Source organism: Gossypium arboreum, chromosome 10, assembly GCF_025698485.1.
Source record: "Gossypium arboreum isolate Shixiya-1 chromosome 10, ASM2569848v2, whole genome shotgun sequence".
Taxonomy (NCBI): Eukaryota; Viridiplantae; Streptophyta; class Magnoliopsida; order Malvales; family Malvaceae; genus Gossypium; species Gossypium arboreum.
This window is the reverse complement of record NC_069079.1, coordinates 123,356,064-123,375,400: the sequence shown is the minus strand read 5'-3', so window position 1 is coordinate 123,375,400 and position 19,337 is coordinate 123,356,064. Positions and strand designations below refer to the sequence as shown.

The following is a 19,337-nucleotide window of genomic DNA, read 5'->3' as shown; positions in this document are numbered from 1 at the left end:
CCATCAATTGAACTAATTTTTCTCAATTAACACTTTATTTTATCATTATAAACTATTTCAAAACCTTTTATATTCTTAATTTCAACAGAAACCTTCAATTCACAACTTTTTCACAATTAGGTCCTAAATATCATTTCCTATCAAAATCACTTAATAAAACCACCTTAATATAAAATTAGAACTTAAATTTCATAATAATTCATCATAAAATTCCTTATCCATCCAGGGTAACTTCCAATTTCACCCATAAAATCAAAAACTAATGAATTCTACAAGTGGACCTAATTGTAAAAGTCATAAAAACATAAAATTATCAAGAAAAGTAAGAATTAAACTCACATGATGTAAAATATGAAAACCAGCTTTCTCCAGACCTTCTATGGCGTTTTAGCTGAGAAAATATGAAGAAATGTCTAGATTTTTCAATTACATCATTATTTAACTATTAACTTTTATGCTATTTCCAATTTTGCCCTTGTTCACATTGTTTTCTTGCTTATTTCATACCCAAACCGTCCAGCCATTAACCTTTGGGTCTAATTGCTCTTTAAATCCATCTTTTAAATACTTAAGCTATTTACTCACAATTTAACAAATTTTGCGCTATTTTCAATTTAGTCCTTTTAATTAATTAGCCATCCAAACGTTAAAATTTTCTAACGAAACTTTAATACTAACTCAATGACACTCCATAAATATTTATAAAAATATTTATAGCTCGATTTTCAACTTTGAGGTCTCGATACCTCATTTTTGACCCGCTTGACCTAATAAATTCTTTTAATTCACTAATTTCACCATTTCACAAATTCTTCTAAATTCTTACTTGACTCATAAATATTAAATTACTATCTTGTTCAATCTTATATGTCGAATTTAGTGATCTCAAATCACCATTTCCGACACCACTGAAAATTAGGCCGTTACATATTAGTCTTTCAATCAATTTGTTCATTTCCGATTAAATTAATGACATGTTTAGGTTCGTCTACTAGAATAACCTGTCTTTTTGTATCACGATCCAACCACGCAATACTGCTTAGTATTAGTTAAACATTAGACAACTAGTGAGCAACATTTGCATCCATTTTGCTTTGCATGGAAAAACCATTTGAGGTCAATTTATACAAAGTATATCAATTTAAGTAATGAAATTTTTTTATTAACCAATTTGTTCGAAAAAATTACAAGTGTATATTGACGAAAATACTACACTTAAGACACCAAATCCAATAATATGCACATTCCTAATTTCTATCCTAATCCTAGCATTATCAATAAGAAGCTCAAGAAGGATAATATAATTCAAACAAGAAGGGGTGAGATCCCAAACAGTATGGCTTGCATAAAATAGGGCAACCCTCGCTAATGAATAAGTGGCTTTATTTGCACTCCGTTGAATCCATTGGAAGGATAAATTACGAAGCTGATATTTTAATTCAATGCAATCGTCTAAATCTAAACCAAACTCCGACAACACGGAATCTGCTTGGCCCAAAGCATTGAACACTTCCATGCAATCAAGTTCAATAACAACTTTGTCATGGTTCGACACCTTGATCCATTAAAGAGCCTCGTGGACAATTGATCGCGTGATTTGTAATAAGTAATAAATATTTATAATGAAGATCAAACCTAGACTAATTATTATCACAACGAAAAGGCAAGCGCACCTATCGAACAATAGTATAGTAATGGCAAGACTTGAATATCGTACCCAAGGGAACCAAAAGTACTAGTAATAACTATATTTTTATTATCTAGCCTAAGAATAAAAGGGTTTGTTTTAATTAACTCATTGTTTAAACTAATTAACTGATTTAATTAAAGCAAAGAGAAAATTTGGAAAAAGACTTGAAGAAAAGCAATTGATAAAGACCACACTCAAGGAGGAATCCACCTAGATTTCACTTGTTATCTGACTCTGAACCAAACGATTTATTCACTTGACTTGATCCGTGAGACTCCCTAACCTATATTATTATCCCTTTTGAGACTAATAACGTCTAACCCTCAGTTTGATTAGTCAAAAAATTTTTCTTAATTAAAACCCCTAGGGAAGCAATAAATCACTCAATGGACTCCTATATTAGGTTTCACCCTAATCCGGTAAAATCTCATAACCCTATTTTTAGGCGTTCGATCAGCTCCGCTTAATTATGCCAAATCTATTCTTAGGCATGGTCTATTCCTCCTCTACATAAGCACATCAAATCATGAATTAATACCCGGAATATTAACTCAAGCATTAAGAACACATAGTTAAGAACAAATCAAGTATTTATCATACAGTTCAGATAATAATAACAAGATCCGTCATAGGTTTTATCCCCCTTAGGTATCTAAGGGGTTTAGTTCATAATAAAATAAGAGTACATCTCAAGAGTATGAAAATAACAAAACATAAAAAAAACTCTAAAACCCCTGAAGAAATTCTGAGAGAGATCTTCAGTCTTAAAGTATGTAATACCCTAAAATTTTTTACAATAAAATATTATCCTTGATATAATAAAATAAGGAAATAAAGTGACAAAAAGGGAAATTTTGAGTTATGTCAATATTGAGAAGTATATTATGATATATTAATTCAAGAAAAGACTAAATTGTAAAAGTGAGAAAAGTTTTGTTGCACAAGAGTAAATATTCATAATTTGAGGGGTTAAAGTGTAAATATGAAAAAATTGAAGGACCAATAGTGTAAATAATTTAAGAGTGGAATGATCTAGAAACTAAGGAAAATGGATGAATTAGGACCAAATTGAATAGATGAAGAACTATGAGGGATTAAATTATAATTTTACCAAATTAAATGATGACTCAAGCATGGAATTTTAAAAGATAATAAAGGGCAAAATGGTCAATTAGAAGAGAGAGAAATCTAGAAAGTAATAATGATGCTAGAGATATTTTGATATTTTATAATTATTTAATTAGATAAATATTATTTTATTAATACTTTAATAAGATATTTTATTATTATTTTATTAGTATATAAAGAAAGAAAGATGAGAAATTCTCATCCATATTTCCCCATGCACTAACATGAGAGAAAGAGAGGAAGAAAGAAAGTTTTGCTTTCTTTACAATTTGGTCCTTTACTAAAATTCACCATTTTCACCCAAAAATCAAATGAATTTCCATAGCTACCAAGAGAAAAAATGTTAAGGAGAGCATGGGAGTTAGAATATCAAGTTGGATTCAAGAAATAGAAGCTGGAGGAGAGAGAAAATCAAGTTAAAGATTAGTATCAATAGAACAAGGTAAGTATATCAAGATTTCAATATGTTTTTAAGTTTGTTATTATTGACAAAGCATGGAAATAATGTTATAATAGAGTTTTCTTACATAAGGTCCTATGTTTTTGATATGTTAGTGAAGAGGAAATAAGAGAAAGTGATGAGAAATGGTGTAAAAAAAGAAAATAAGGGTGTTATAACATGGTAATTAATAGCTTGCACAAAAACAGTTTGTACAAAGAAGAGAGACTAACTTTGAAAAATCACCATAAATTGTAGAAATCAAATTAGAATATAAAAAAAAATATGGAATTAAATCTTATTGAGTATAGTTTCTCATAGAAGAAATAGTGTAAGCAATGGATTTGTAAATTTTGAGATATAATGAATTTTGTGAGACAAGGTCGAATGAATTGGTTCCCTGTTCGACTTTGAAAATCATAAAAATTGAATAAAAATAATTAGGGCTTGAATTTATATTTATAAAATCTTGAATGAGTCTATTTTAATAGAAACAAACAAGAACATCATTTGAATCCTGTATGAGGAGATAATTAATTTTTGGTGAAGAGGGGTCGAACTATCGACAGCAGAACAGGGGTAACTTTAAAGAATAAACTGTACTTATTGGCTAAACCAAAAATTCTGAAATTTTATGGTAAGAATATATATGAGTCTAGATTCAGGAAAATTATCGGATATTAATTTGGAGTTCTATAGATCTAGATATAAATAATTTAGTGACTATGATACAGATAGACGACTTGAATATTCATAAAAGTAAATAATAAAAATTATGGATAATGTTACTTACAAGTGTGTTATCTACATTAAGGATGTGGAATGGAGAGGAGGAGGAGGAAAAATATGTATGAATATTCATCTAGCATGGCTAATTTGCATATTTTAGGCTCAGAGACTAAATTGAATAAAAGTAAAACTTTATGGGCAATTTTGTAAACATGTCAGAAATGACCAAATTGCATGAAATGAATTATTTTATTATTTAAATTACAAAATTGAATGAAAATATTAATTTAGTTCAAGATCGGGGGAAAACATGTTTTAGGGATTAAATTGAAAAGTGTTGAAATTATGAAAAATTCTGATATTTTATAGAATTCATGGATTGTTATCAATATATATGAGAATAATAGCTGGAAATAAGGATTAAATTGCAAGAATTTTATTTTCCTGACCCTAAGGATGAAATCATCATTAATTAAAAGTTTAGGGGCAAAATGGTAATTTTACCTAGAGCATTAATTAAATGCATTAGAATATGAAATGAATGAAAATGATGATCAAATTTATTTATAAAGATCTAGACGACTCAAATATTAAACACAAACAAGCAATGAGGTAAGTTCGTGTAACTTAAATTATATTCTTAAATGCTTGAGATTGTATGTTATTTATGTGAGTATGATTTGAATGTTCATTGTATGAAAATTTATGAAACATTGATAAATTTGATAAAAGGAGAAGAAATTCCGGTTGAATGAAAGGAAAATTCGATGGATCTCTGAAAAGGAATTGACGGTAAAAAGGATCTAGCCCGGACGGGTGATCCTATCCTGATATAGCCCCCTGAAAAATATGTGTAAAACGAATTTAGCCTGGACGGGTAATCCGAATTAGGGTCTGAATTTAGCCTGGATGATAATTCAGATCCAAGCTCATTAGAGTAATTGTCGTTGCGAGGATTTAGCTCGGACCGGTAATCCCGACAATACTCTATGAGTTTATATTCTGAGGATTTAGCTCGACCGGTAATCCCACCGTAAGGATGAGGTTCGCGGGAGTGTGTTCTCTGATATGAAATGTGTAAGACCATGGTTGAAAGATACCATGGCAACCTGTGTGTAAGACCATAGTTGAAAGATACCATGGCAACCTGATATGAAATGTGTAAGACCGTGGTTGAAAGATACCATGGCAACCTGATATGAAATGTGTAAGACCATGGTTGGAAGATACCATGGCAACCTGATATGAGATGTGTAAGACCATGGTTGAAAGATACCGTGGCAACGTGACATGAAAAGAATAAGACCATGGCTGAAAGATATCATGGCAACATGACAGAAAATGAGTAAGACCATAGTTGAAAGACACTATGGCATCACGTCAAAGATAAATAAGACCGTGGATGGGAGACGCTATAACATCTGTTGAACAATTGATATTCAGGTAAAATGTATCAGATGACGAATGGTTATATGAAATGGTTGTGTGAAATGTTTACAATAACTGGTCATATGGAAATATATGTACAAAAGTGTTGTATGAAATAATTATGAAAATGGATAAACGAAATAAGTATAAGTACATGGAATATAATTTATGTTAAGTTTGATATAAGCTATTACCGAATAAATATACATAAAATATATGGAAATGATGAAGGATAAAATATTGATATAATGAAATGAATGATATATGCTTGTGAAGAAAGCGGTAAGAGCATGATATGTTTCATGACATGTACATATATGATTATCTTTGATATGTTGATACAAGGAAATTATGTAATTGAGACTATTATTAAACTCAAGTGCGACATGTCGAGAAAATAGATTTATCAATGTTGAATTTATATGAGATATGTGCAAGTATACTAACAATGTTGTTGTTTGATGCTTATACAAGTGCCAAACTGTTGATTGAATGGTAATATATTTATTTTATATGATGCATTGAATCGGTAAGCATTTTAATTTTTTTAAGTGATCTGCAAATGGTAGTAATGCTCCGAAACCTTGTTCTGGCAGCGGATACGGGTTAGGGGTGTTACAGAGTAGCTCCATCTTTTGAGATGGATCGTCTAGCTTTATTCAAGTAATTCCTGATGTGTGGTTCTGTATTCAGGAAAAGTTCTGGAAAGAGCGACCCCCCTCTAGGTCACACTTAGGGTGTTTATATAGGTTTTGGATTGGCTTTCTTCCTCCCTAAGTACCTTTTTCCGTGTAAAATATAACTCTTTGAAAAAAGGACACGCCTGTGTGCCACGGCCCTGTGACGTGATTACCAGGCCGTGTTCGATCCGTTGAATTACACACGGCCGTGTGGGCTCAATGGCCAGGCCGTGTGAATCGTAAAAACCTTAGTCGACACCCCTGAAGGACACGGGTGTGTGAGATGCCCGTGTGGCAAGCCTTAGGCCGTGTCATCTTCTCGATTTGGTCCGTTTTGTCCCTTTTTAGCTCGTTTTTGGCTTCTTTCGACTCTTGGTGCTCTCCTGAGTACAAAACATGAAATAACCGGATTAAGAGCACCAAAATCCACAAATATAGTAATAAACATCCATAAATATGCTAAGTATTTGGGGTATAGATATGTATAATTTGGCGTTTATCAACAACAATAGCTTTGGCACATGAGCCTTTATGACTCCTTGAAAATGCCCTGACAAAGCTTGGATAAAATTGCCCACATCATTTCTAATAACAATGGCAAAACTAGTTTGATTTTCAATGGAAAATATTTATATGTTTTTTACAATTAAATTTAAATAAAAACATGTTTGAAATTATTTAATTTAAATTTAGGGTTTAGTTAGAGAGGCTTGGAAACAAAAAAACTCAATTTATGTTGTGCCTAGCAAACCACATAATAGATGGATGAATCTAGTTGAGAATCGACAATATTACCTCGAATTCCCTGTAGTGACTTTTAATTTTTTTAAATCATGTAATTATAGTTTTTATTATAAAAAATGACATAAGAAATTAAGATGTAATTATAGTATACTAGCCAACCCAAACATGTCTCGGGAATTAAAGTAATTATACTTTATTGCAATTACTTTGATCGGTTCCGTACGAATTTTGGTCGTACCAGCAAATGTTTAGGTTCTAATAATAGATTAGGATAGTCAATTCTCTTTTTCACATCGGTGAAAATTTCAACCTATACTGATTATACTGGCTCGTCTTATCAAATTCTGGTTCGATCAATTAAAACATTGGACATCGACTAATGCATAAATAATGTTAAAAGAATATATATACTCTCTTAATAAATAATAAAAGTAAATAATTTATATAAAAAACTAAAGGAATAAAGAAAAATTATGTGCACACTTTTGTTTCTTTTCATTTTATATACTTTGTATTGGATGATTTTGTTGTGAAATATTTTAATATTGTTGTGGAGATTTTTTCCTTTTTATTTTACATTTGTCCAATGATTAAAAATTTATGTGTAAAGTTTGTTGATAAATATTTTATATAATTGATTAATATTTTATATTTGAAATTTATTTAATCCAATTCATTTGATATTTTTAAAATTTTAATATATATTAAATATTTTTAATTAACTAAGAAACTACTTAAACTTGCGAAAGTGAGCCTCAAGTGTGGGAATAGAATTTTAAAACCCACCTAAACATTCTTATTATAGGTTATGATTATATTTGCTCTATTTGACACAATGTCTAGAACTATATATAGCTCTTCCCCAACTCATAAATAGGAGGACAATGCGTTTCAAATGTCTCGAACCCACATCCTCCTTTATAGGCAATAATGTCTATACCAATCGAGTTAAGACTATCGATTTTAATTAAAATATTTTAAAAATTAGTAATTAGTTTTTCTTCATAAAAATAACAATGGTATAATTATCTTTTATTTAAAATTTACTGAGTAAATAGATTTTGATGGGATTTATAGTATTTTCTTAACATGAGAGGAGTAAGTGGATATTCTTAGAAAAATAGAAAGTGAATGCATTTTATACTAAACCTAAAAGGTAAAGTGCCTAAAAGGTAAAGTGCCTTTTATAGTAAATAGATTCAATTTTTCGTAAATACCGGATTCATTTTTTACAAATATATAGTTGATTCACGTAATATTCCGTTGCGAATTCAGAATAGATTTAAATAGATATCTCGAATATCTATTATTTTAAATTTGTCTCGCTTATTCTAATAGCATATGAATTTCCTAGTTATAGAATGATTGTAATTTTGGTTATATATAAATTAATTTAAATTACGATTTTTACGAAATCAAATATTTAACGGATAATTTTAGATTTAAATATAATATTAAAATAATTTAAGGACAATAAACAAATTCAAAGTTCAAGCATATTTGAATTTGGATAATTAAAAAATAAGGATATTTCCATGCTGTTTTTCATAACCTTTTTACTCTAAAATTTATGACACGTATTCCGAGTTTGTCCAATTACCGGTTTCTATAAATCCTCCATTTGGACCGGGCTTGGAAGTTAGAACATTGTCCGGTTCTACCCAGCTTTTACGTTTGAAACATTCCACTTTTTGGAAGCCCATTACTGTAATTTCATGAAACTATATGGGGGTTGTTTGGTAATTTTAACGATCTCTAATTTTTGAGTATTGACTGATTCTTATCCACGTGCCTATAAATAAAAAAAAAGAAAACGGAGCGTTTAAGTTCTCTCTCTTTTCCTTTTCGAAAAATCTAGGGTTTTCATCTTCTCCTCCTTCGCTTTCCTCTTCTGAGATTTCATTGTAAGTATTGTTTTTTAATTTCAAATTTTTTTATTTTTTTATTTCAATTTTGATTCTCATTCACTTATTATACATTCGATTTATTGGTTATTTTTTTATAGATCTGAAAGGCTGTTGAGCTTTCAAATTTGAATTTGGCCGCCTTTAATGCTAATTTTCCCCTTGCATATCGTTTATTTATTTGTTTGTTTGTTTTCGTTTCTATGATTTGTAATTTTGGCTGTTGGAAATTGAATTCTGAAAATTAAAATAATACTCAATGTGTTTTCTTTTTCTTTCATGTTTAATTTTATGTTTTCAGAAAAAAAATAGTATTTTTTTCCCGGTCTTGTGAGGTATAGTACAAGATAATTAGTGCATAGAAACAACGTTTTATTTAAGTATGTTTGGTTGTTCCTTTTATCATTTGATATTTGTGTGCAATTGGATTTAAAGTTTTTCGTTTGAAAATTAAAATGGTATTAGAATTTGCTTTGCATTTTAGCATGTTATGTTTGAAATGGATTACAATTTCCTGTTGTAGTAATATAAATATCTACTGGAGGGGAGCTTTAAGACATCTTTAACTTGAATTATAGATTTTCTGATTCTGTTACATATGAAAAAGAAATATTTCTTCTACGATGTGATATGTAAATATAAGTAATTTTGTGTTTTTGGTTCCTCTGGAGCTAGTTATTGCAGGTAAAGAAAAATGCCTAGGTATGATGACCGCCGCGGTAGTGGTACTCGCCTTTATGTTGGTCACTTATCGTCAAGGACAAGATCACGTGATCTCGAGGACATGTTTAGCAGATACGGGAGGTAAACTAGTCTTTTTTATGTTTTAAGAATTTGTGAACTTTGTAATTGACGAATTGTTATGTTTAGTTGTGTGGCTTGATAGTTTTGTTTTACAAAGTTTACTTGTTTAAAGTGTTCTGTTTTTCTCTATTTGGTGGGTGTTCATGGTTGTTTTATTCTTTTGTATTGATGGCCGTTAGGATAGCTTCAGGTGTAGTGATGATGAAGTGGGGAGAAATAGAGCACTTGCCAAGCCCTTGTGGTAGTGCTTGACATATGAACTTCCTTATAAAATATGAGTGAGAATGTTGCACCCCTCCACGTGTCTGTGTGGTTTAACTTTAATGATCTTGTTGAAGGTCTCTTGGCTTTTGCCTAACATGGAGGTCTATGGTGAGAGGGTGCCATGGTGGATTTGGCGAGTTTTTCTGTAGTGTTATTGCCTGTTTTTATCGAAATGGAACAATCTCAAAAGTGGTGTTTTTGGTTCAACTGTGAGGGGCGAACTATCAACCCTTCGATAATTGTGTCTTGATGGCCTTACTGTTTCTGGCACCCGTTTGCGCAGAATACGAGATGTGGATATGAAGCGCGACTATGCATTTGTTGTATGTATTCCTTAACTCTCTTAATTTAAACCAAAACAACTTCTCTTTTCTCTAAATTTCTTCAACATATGTTGTAAATATGATCTTTTTTGCTTGGATCTTTTTCTTCTCTGTTTGTGTGTTGCCTGCCTTCCGGATAATAGGAATTCAGTGACCCTAGAGATGCTGATGATGCAAGATATTCATTGAATGGTCGAGACTTAGATGGAAGCCGTATCATTGTTGAATTTGCCAAGGGAGTAAGTTTCTGTTTTCTTTCAGATATTAGTACCTTGATAATATTGAAAGGAACTATTATTACATTTAAGCCCTTGACTAATTTAATCTTATGATGTATTAACATCTTTAATGCCCTCAGATCTTTGGGTGATGTGAACCATAAAATCTGCGTGCTTAGTTCAGCCATACAGCATTGACTCGTTAACCTTCTTTTTTATTTGCATGTGTTCCCATTTCATGTTTATTTGACATGGCACATACGGACATGAATTTTACCTAGTATGTTATCCTGCTGTATGATAGTCTATCTGGCTTGCTAATAAAATTTCCACTTTTCAGTGAACTGGTTTGGAATATTAAACTTGTCACGCCTGAGATGAGAATGTAGGTTTAGTATGGTGAACTTTGGTTTCCCCAGTAAATTCTGAACAGATTTCAGTAGTTTCATTTCTTCTTTTTATTATTTTTTTAATAATATATATTTTAAAAAATAACTCGAGTTGAATTGAGTATATTAGACGTGGATGAGTGTATATAGCAAACACGTGTCTATATATAACCCTACTGCATTGGCGCTGCATCATTTTATTCTGTTGCCTCCCATTCCTTGTTCTGATTGTTGTCCTGGAATTCATCCTCAAGTTTGTCAATATTTCTTGATCGTTGAATCTGATTTGACTTACAATTTAGGTGCCCCGTGGCCCTGGTGGGTCTCGTGATTACCTTGGAAGAGGCCCTACTCCTGGGTCAGGACGCTGCTTCAATTGCGGAATTGATGGTCACTGGGCCCGTGATTGCAAAGCTGGGGATTGGAAGAACAAGTGTTATCGTTGTGGAGAACGAGGCCACATAGAAAGAAATTGTCAAAACAGTCCTAAGAAACTAAGGTCCTTTCTCTCTTTCTATTCTTATCCTTGTCAGTTTGGTCTGATTGGATGTGTTATAAAAAATTATCAGTCAAGTTCAATTTTGTTTACAAGCTAAACTACTATATTGGTACAGCCGTAGACCCCGCAGTTACTCACGCTCACCTAGTCCCCGCCGTGCCAGAAGCAGAAGCCGCAGTTACAGCCGCAGGTTTGTGTTTAACTTTCCTGAAACAGGATTCCGGTTCTGAAATGTAAATTGTCATTTACTTCTCTACTTTGTACTGTCCTTGAAATTATTGAGTCTTTATGTGAAATTTACTTTTTTGTATTACATTTTAAAACTAAAGTAAAGTGTACCCCCCCTCCTTTTCTGGTTGTGCAGTAATCCCTCTGTAAGTCAAAATAAGTGGGGAGGATTTAATGGATAGAAATGTTCTATTTTGTTATTTTTGGGGCTTAATGTTCTTTGTGCTTAATCTTGACCTTCTACAGTAGATCAAGATCACCTGTGAAGAGAGAAAGGAGTTTTGAGCGAGAAGATAAAAGATCAAGGAGCCCTAAGCGCCACAGGGGATCGCCATCACCATCTAGGGGGAGGAAGCGTAGTCCAGTGCCCGATGAAAGAAACCTTCAAGAGAAAGGTAGCCCTTCCCCAAGGGAAGGCAAAGGCAGGCTTAACAACGGTTCAGATTACAGTGCAAGTCCAAGGGGAAGAAACAGAAGCCCAGATCGTGAAGCTGATGCTGAAGACAGGGATTATAAGAACCCTGCAAAAGAGAAAGAGAATGGCCAGAGCCGCAGCCCTAGCCCACTCCCTAGGGAAGACCGGAGCCCTATTTATGATGATGATGATAATCACGCCTCTTCTAGGCGCAGTGAATCGAATTAACCGATGCTGGTTTGAATCGGTATGCGTTAGTGACAAATCTCAGTTTGCAACAACTTTTTAAGTTTTTTTTTTTTTATATTGGATTGATAACTTTTATTTCTTGAACATCAAGCGCTGTTAAGATTTATTAAACTCTGTTCCATAAATTCTCTCGTATTTTGTGATGGGTAAAATTTCGTTTTATGATTTCATAAAAGTCTGTATCAGTTACAGATGGTTCGGATACGTTTCGGATCTGAATCCGAATCCGACCAATTTACTAAGGGGAGGATCTTTTCTAGCTTTTATATAATTTTATCTTTATTTTTATGCAGTTTGTCAAGTTTTCTTTTACATGCCTTAAATGAAGAAACAAGTATCACAAAGTACCATTTATCTAAAAATTATTTTTAAGTTCTTTACAATATTAATAAAGTAAAAATAATATGTTCTTATTGCTGATTTGAATTGGTTTGATTTCAGAAAGTTTGTCCAAAGGCTTGTCTTGCAGCATCGGATAGTGATTTTCTCTACACATTTTTTCCTTTATTTCCCAAGCTTACAATGAGTTATCGTCCGAGTTCGAAAATGTTGAATTTTTTTATGATTTTAGTGTTGCTAAGAAAATGAAGTTAATTGGTTACTTTGCAAACCTAAGTTATTATTGGAGTCTTTTTATCTTTTAGGTGTAAAGCCTATTAAGAATAATATTAGATATTAAATCCTAAATAAATTGAGAATCGAATTAAATAGATTGTCAAATAGAGATAATTAGATTAAATTAAACCGAGGTGTTCAAATTTTTGTTAAAATCAAATTAACTGGCTGAATCAAACTATCGGTCGATTAACCGATCTAATTCGATTGGAAGTTGGTTAATGGTTCTTTGAAAGTTCAGTTATTGGTTAATTCGTTTTAAATTCGGATAATTAACCGAATTAATCAAACTTTTAAAAAGCTAATATTATATATTACTAATTCGATTAATTTCGATTAATTTTGATTAATTCGGTTAAATGAACATTAGCAATTTATTTTTGATATCTTCTATTCTTGTTTTTAAAAAATAAAAAGACAAATAAAAATTTTGATTTATTCAGTTAACTAACCGAATAAACTAAATTTCAGTTAACTAACCAAATAAACTAAATTTCAGTTAATTTATTTTGAAAAAAATTTATTCGATTAACAGTTAAGGGTTTAAAAAATTCGATTAATACTAATTCGGATCAATTAACCGATCAGTTAACTGATTAAATATCTCTACCTTCTACCCTTCAATCGAACAGATAAAATTGTAAATAATGTTACATAAAATCCCACACGGAATTGCTTTAGGCTCAAATGTATTTTCCAATCAGAAGCTTAGCTTCTAAAATAGAAAATGCTATTTAGCTGAAATCTAAAGTGCTTTTGCTTTTTACATTTTGGAATAAAATTACCAAATTCCATTTATTCATATTAACTATTTAAAAAATTCAGTTGTCTTTTTGATGTTTAGATAGGATAATAGGAAACCGTTGAGTGTTGTGATGAAATTGAAATTAGAAAAAGGTGATGTCCCAAACCCAATTTCTCTTTTACATATATCAGCACACATCTTTTCCTTGTGTTTTGAGCCAAAAGATTCAATTAATCCACAAATGTTATCAGAAATTTTCATTTCTGTTTATAATATTTATATTCAATGTTCATATTCATGTATTTAAACATGTGCGCATGATGCAATAATAATAAAACAAAATTAAAGATAAACATATGAATGCTAAACATATAATTATATCCAAATACCAGTAACATAAATACAATTAAATTTTTGCTAACCAAAACAAGCAACAATAAGCTAATAACAATTACCAGAAAATTAAATAGAAAAAAAAAAGGATGCATTATTTACATGAGGTGAACGAGTTAAAGGTGCAAGAAGATTACAATGAGAAGTTCCGAAAATTTCGAAAGCAAAAGAGAAAATATCTACAGATGATGCATAAATTTAGCACTAACATTAAGAGGCAACAGGCCAGGAAGAGTTTTCTTTTTTACCTTTGCAGTGTTGATAGTGTAGTTTTATGAGATATAGGCCTTAACCAGGTCAGAATAATTGCAGACCAGACCGGTTCTCGGACATGTAATTTTACCATTGTTTTTCTCAGCCATTTCTTTGAGAGCCTACAACACAAGACGAGGAGACAAAACAAGGTTAAAAAAACCGGCCTGACATTCGGAAACCGGGATCTTGTCTATCTTAATGTTTTCTGAGAAGCAAGGATCCAATTGGTTGGATCAAGCAGTTCTATCAGAACAGCTTTAAGCATATATAAAGTAATTTGAATGTTAAATAAGTAATAAATATAGTAGTTAATAATCGTCTCGTCTGAACCACAAGTGAAGTGGCAAAAGAATTGTATTCAAGTCTTTAGTTGATATCTGTCCCAAGTTTGGTTCCTAGACAGCCTCTAATTAACATGTGTTTTACTTAGTGGGGTATAGTCTTTAATATAAATGTCCAAATCTCATAGCTCAAAAAATGTTTTTTTTTTTTTGGCTAAACCTGTTTTCTACCAGTTCAAAAGAAAGCTTGGTTTTACATATAATGCCGGACAGAACAGGCCAACAGTTCCTGGGTTAACCAGTTTGACTGGCTTGTCTGCTCAGTTCTTTCAAGCACTAGACTGAGTCCAATGGAAAAATAAAAATCAGCAGTAGAAAAGTGAGTTTGTGAGGTAAAATACGAACCTTAGTGCTGTAGACATAGCCGTTAGGCAGGACTTGAGGTGGGTTCTCTGTATCCATTAACTCTTTGGTTATGTAGCAAACAAGCTTTGAATGATGCTGCTTCGAGTAGGGCAATGGCATCGCTAACTTCCGGAAGTTTTCCTGTGACAGTGGGTCTTCCTTGGTGCAGTCATCTTCAAAACAGTATCTAATTATGTCAAGGGAAAAATTGTAGTTGCAAAAATATCAAAACAATGAAAGCTTGTACGAAGAACTTGATCGTTATGCATGCCAGCATGTGTGTTAACACACATGCTTTGCTAACATCACTGAAGTCCCTGAATGGCAGATAAATATAGATAAACAAATAGGCAGTCACATAATGTTAGCTACTGTATGGATACGGAGTTTTCAATGCAGACAAGCCTGCTTGAAGATAAATATTCAGCAATGGCTCCAGGGTCATGCCGTGCAACTTGTAGAACTCCTGTTTAAACTGATCCACCAGGAAGTCCCACTGCTTAGGTTCAAACAAAACCTGGAAATGTATCAAAATAAGTTTTATGAGCATTGTTCAAATATAAAGCCTTAAAGTGAAGGCCAAAGGATGTAAAAGAAAGCATCATGATTGATCAGTGTTGGAACAAAAAAAGAAAGCATCATGATTGATCAGTGTTGGAACAAAATTTAGGCAAAAGTGAAGACGTAATGTTTTAACAATAATACAATTTTAGCTGATTTATACGAATATGAACATATTTGTGTCAAACACAAAACAAGATCATCTCTCTATATCAAAATTAATTTTAAAGTATGCTCCACATTTGCCTCATTAAATAAACTGAGACAGACAGCTTCTGGTTTTGCCTTTGCTCCCATTACTTATTCTTTCATCAACTAGTCATGCAACTGAGCATCCCAAGCATTTAAACTAACCTGAACCGGTAGTCAAATGAAAAGAGGGATAATATTATTCACCTTGTACTTTGTACATTCAGTATTACTTCTAAAGGCCAATGTTGTCATGACTAACTGCAATTCTTTCAAGTGAGTAGCTCCCCATGGTGCAAGGTACCTTCGAGCATACAAAATAGCACGCATGTAGTTTTCAGCTCGTACCAACTCAATGAACTCCTGAAGTCTCAACCGGAATTCAAATTTGCTCTGTAATAAAAAATGATTAAATCTGAGACACATTCCCAGATAGAATGTAAAATCACAGCTAAATCCAAGCTGGGACACCCACAAATTCTTGACAGAATACTAAAGAGAATAAAGAACATCTGAGTTTAATGAATGCAACTATGAGAGTAATTAAATAGCATCATGAAAGCTCAATTATATCTAACTCTAAGATAATTGTAGCTTTGAAAAAGAGCTCAAACATCATCGAGTGAAACTCAAAGACAGTAATGATCATGACAATTCAGAAAACACAATGAGTGCATACCTTGGACTTCTTCAACCGTGATTTGTTTTCTGCACACCATGCAAGAGCAGGACCCACCTCCTGATTTTTAAGGGCATCAACAACTTTCTTAGCTTCTTGGAAAACTTCAAGATCAACAAGTTCCTGGAACATAAAAATTCAATTAAATTATGGGGGGACTATTTGCAGGTAGATGATACTTTGCACAACTTAATTATTTATTCTTATGTAACCACCTGTTTACTTCAAACAACAGCAGAGACATTGTGAAATAAGGATCAAACCAGATTGGTTCCAAGAAGGGTGGCACATGATGCAGAATTCATGCAGTGCAGTGACTTCTAAATGTATGCTAATTGTTACAGTGCGCATGAAGTTCCTATTGGACCTCAACTGTTATTATGAGCACAACAATGTTTACAAGCATTTGAAGGGAAATAAAAAAGCCACTAGGAACACCGATGAACGGCGACATCTTCTAATCCAGAAAGTTCAAATGTGTGTACAGTGTATATTAGGACAGAAAAAGACAACAAGACAATGCTGATTCAAGGTAACACTAACATGGTAGTGCTTTCATATTCTCCAATAGCCAGAATAAGAAACAGCTAGAGAAAATTTTTTAAGTGGAAAACTTTATATTCAAAGAATGACAATTGTAACACCTACATATCAAACGAAACATGCATGTAATTTACCTCTATTTTGCTACTTTCAGCAAGCTTCCTTGCAGTGTCATAATATGACATACGCAACATGTAGTCCACAAGGATACGCTTGAATCGCACGTTATTCCATTCTGACAGGTTCTCAGCATCCACAGATTCTAAGTGATCAAGACGAGCACGACAGTTCTGCACCTGCAAGTTCTCTGTTCGACTCCCCTCTTCCAACTGAATGACAAAAAAGTATAGGCATCATCACTCACTAGCCACCAACTTAGAGGGGTTACTAACCACTTAGGATTTATGTTACCTAGAATCAGGATGAGCGTCCGATACAGCTATTATAACACATGTATGCTCAATTTTATTATAAGTTTTCCATATATTTGGAGGATCAGACCTCCAAACCTATGTCTGAATGTGAGTCAAACACAAGTGTTGGACACAAGTACTTTAGGATAACGCAACATGACTTTGGATAACAAATTTATTTTATCATTCTATTTTTTTAATTACTGAACACAAAATGACAGCAAAATTGCTGAGATAGGCAAAAGAATTTGAAAAAAAAAAGGAAAAAAAGAAAAGAAAAGATAGGCCAAAACAAAATTCTACCGATGAAACAAGCAAGAAATCATCAAAATGGTCATGTTTTTGAAGATGAAAATATATAGAAACCACTACCTACGAATGCATCAAGGTTACATATTAAATTGGATAACAAATAATTTTGAACTTCGAAAACATGTTAATTGATGAAACAAACATAAAAACACAGGTATACAATATATATATATATATATCATTTTACATTTAAACTTCATCTTTCTCCCAAATTAAATATGATGAGATTCAAAACTCCAAATTGTCAATAATTTCAACTTACATACAAATCAATGCGTTCTAAATTTATCCATGCTCTAATACTAATTTAATTCTACTTGGTCATAGTATCAAATTTTAGTAAAATCGTCAAGTTTTCAATTTTGATATTCCCTTTCATTTTATCTACACAGATTTGATCGTATAACATTTTAAACTTCAGCTATTTTCATTCAAAGTCATTCAAAATCTTACCTTTTAGGTCTCCAGGAAGTTGAAAAGAGTAAACTTTGCTAACTTCAGTCTATATCACACTCAATTAACTTAAAAAAAAAACTAATTAAAGACATATTTTTTTTTTAAAAAAATCTCTTCTTTTACCTTGCGCTTGAGGCCTTGCAAACGGGAAACAAGGGAAGTAAGACTCAAAACAGCGTCGTCTTTGGAGATTTCGTTACTATCAGCTACGTCAGCGACGCTTGAAATGACGGCGGAGACTTCTTTCTCGGCCGTCCGGTGATTCGCTCGGATCGTCTTCTTGTAATGTTCGAAGGGAACACGCAAGAATTGGTGCTCCAATTTCAACGATTCCGTCAGCTGGCTCAGCTTGGATGACGGCGTCGTGTTTGATACGGCGGTGGGTAAGGTTGCCGGGACGGTGGTTTCGGTGGTGGTTGTGGCGGCAGTGGAACCGGTGCCATTTGGAAGGGGATCGATTTCCATTAGGAAATTAAAACAAAAGGACTTTTTTTTAATTATTTTTGGTTAAAAATTTTCAATGGAAGACTGGAGAGGACAATAACGATTTCCAGATGTAGAAAGGAGACGAGGGTTGTGATTATGAATAGATGTGTTTATTAATTGGGTCGGGTCGGGTATGTAAGATTATTTTGGTTTAAATATGTTAAAGATCCCTGTTATCTTTTGAAATTTAAAATTTAGTCCTATACTTTAATTTTGAGATATTGACTCCCTGTATTTTTTTTATTTAAATATCTTGACCACTTCATCTAATTTTCATTAAAATTAGCGGTTTCAAAGGTAAAATAATTTTTTATCCTTCGACATTTATATATTTTATCAATTTGATCCTTACATTTAAAACCGCTTAAAAATTTTAAAAGTTAATCTTTTCATATATTAAATAAATAATAATAATTTAAAAATAAAATTGGGTCGTGTCGGGTATGTAATATTATTTTTAATACAATTCTTTAAAGAAAACTTATAAACCTCTTAACCATGATTATTTGAACTTGACCGGCTAATAAGAATAATTGGATTGAGAATCAACTAGGTTAACAATCCGAAAATAGATTTTAGACCGGTCGAGACACAAAACGGTACAAACCAATTGAAATAATTTTTAATAATTTTTATGATTTTTTATAGAATTAGTTAGACCGACAAACTGATAGCTTAATCAATTTGACCACAAGTCTAGTTTTAAAAAATCTTGCTCCTAACTCCAAAATAAAATATAGTACGCACTTAAGTGCATTTGAACTCATGACTTTCATATTGTTATAATATCAATGATAACAGTTAAACTAATATTGAATCAATTAATATTCATATAATATGTACTTAAATTTGGGTGAGCTACAAATATCATAC

At 32.2% G+C, this 19,337-nt stretch overlaps 2 protein-coding genes across 4 annotated transcripts; one reads left to right on the top strand and one right to left on the bottom strand.

Moving 5' to 3' along the window:
* The first annotated feature begins 8,597 nt into the window (after positions 1 to 8,597).
* On the top strand, positions 8,598 to 12,402 carry LOC108480103 (serine/arginine-rich splicing factor RS2Z33-like). 3 transcript variants are annotated; one of them, XM_017782964.2, is made up of 7 exons: positions 8,598 to 8,742; positions 9,418 to 9,546; positions 10,094 to 10,133; positions 10,277 to 10,372; positions 11,043 to 11,239; positions 11,355 to 11,429; positions 11,714 to 12,402. In XM_017782964.2, the coding sequence occupies exons 2-7, from the start codon at positions 9,437 to 9,439 to the stop codon at positions 12,108 to 12,110; spliced, it is 915 nt and encodes a 304-aa protein (XP_017638453.1). In that variant the 5' UTR covers positions 8,598 to 8,742; positions 9,418 to 9,436; the 3' UTR covers positions 12,111 to 12,402. The 3 variants fall into 3 exon arrangements, with proteins under 3 accessions (XP_017638453.1, XP_017638454.1, XP_052875973.1); XM_017782965.2 differs by having other exon boundaries at positions 8,621 to 8,742; positions 9,414 to 9,546; XM_053020013.1 differs by having other exon boundaries at positions 8,641 to 8,742; positions 9,427 to 9,546.
* Positions 12,403 to 13,866: 1,464 nt separating this feature from the next.
* Positions 13,867 to 18,576, bottom strand: LOC108480598 (protein MAEA homolog). The gene is made up of 7 exons (XM_017783648.2): positions 18,102 to 18,576; positions 16,932 to 17,126; positions 16,255 to 16,377; positions 15,783 to 15,968; positions 15,209 to 15,342; positions 14,826 to 15,012; positions 13,867 to 14,258 (listed from the first exon to the last, which is right to left on the bottom strand). The coding sequence occupies exons 1-7, from the start codon at positions 18,441 to 18,443 to the stop codon at positions 14,157 to 14,159; spliced, it is 1,269 nt and encodes a 422-aa protein (XP_017639137.1). The 5' UTR covers positions 18,444 to 18,576; the 3' UTR covers positions 13,867 to 14,156.
* Between the last annotated feature and the right edge of the window lie 761 nt (positions 18,577 to 19,337).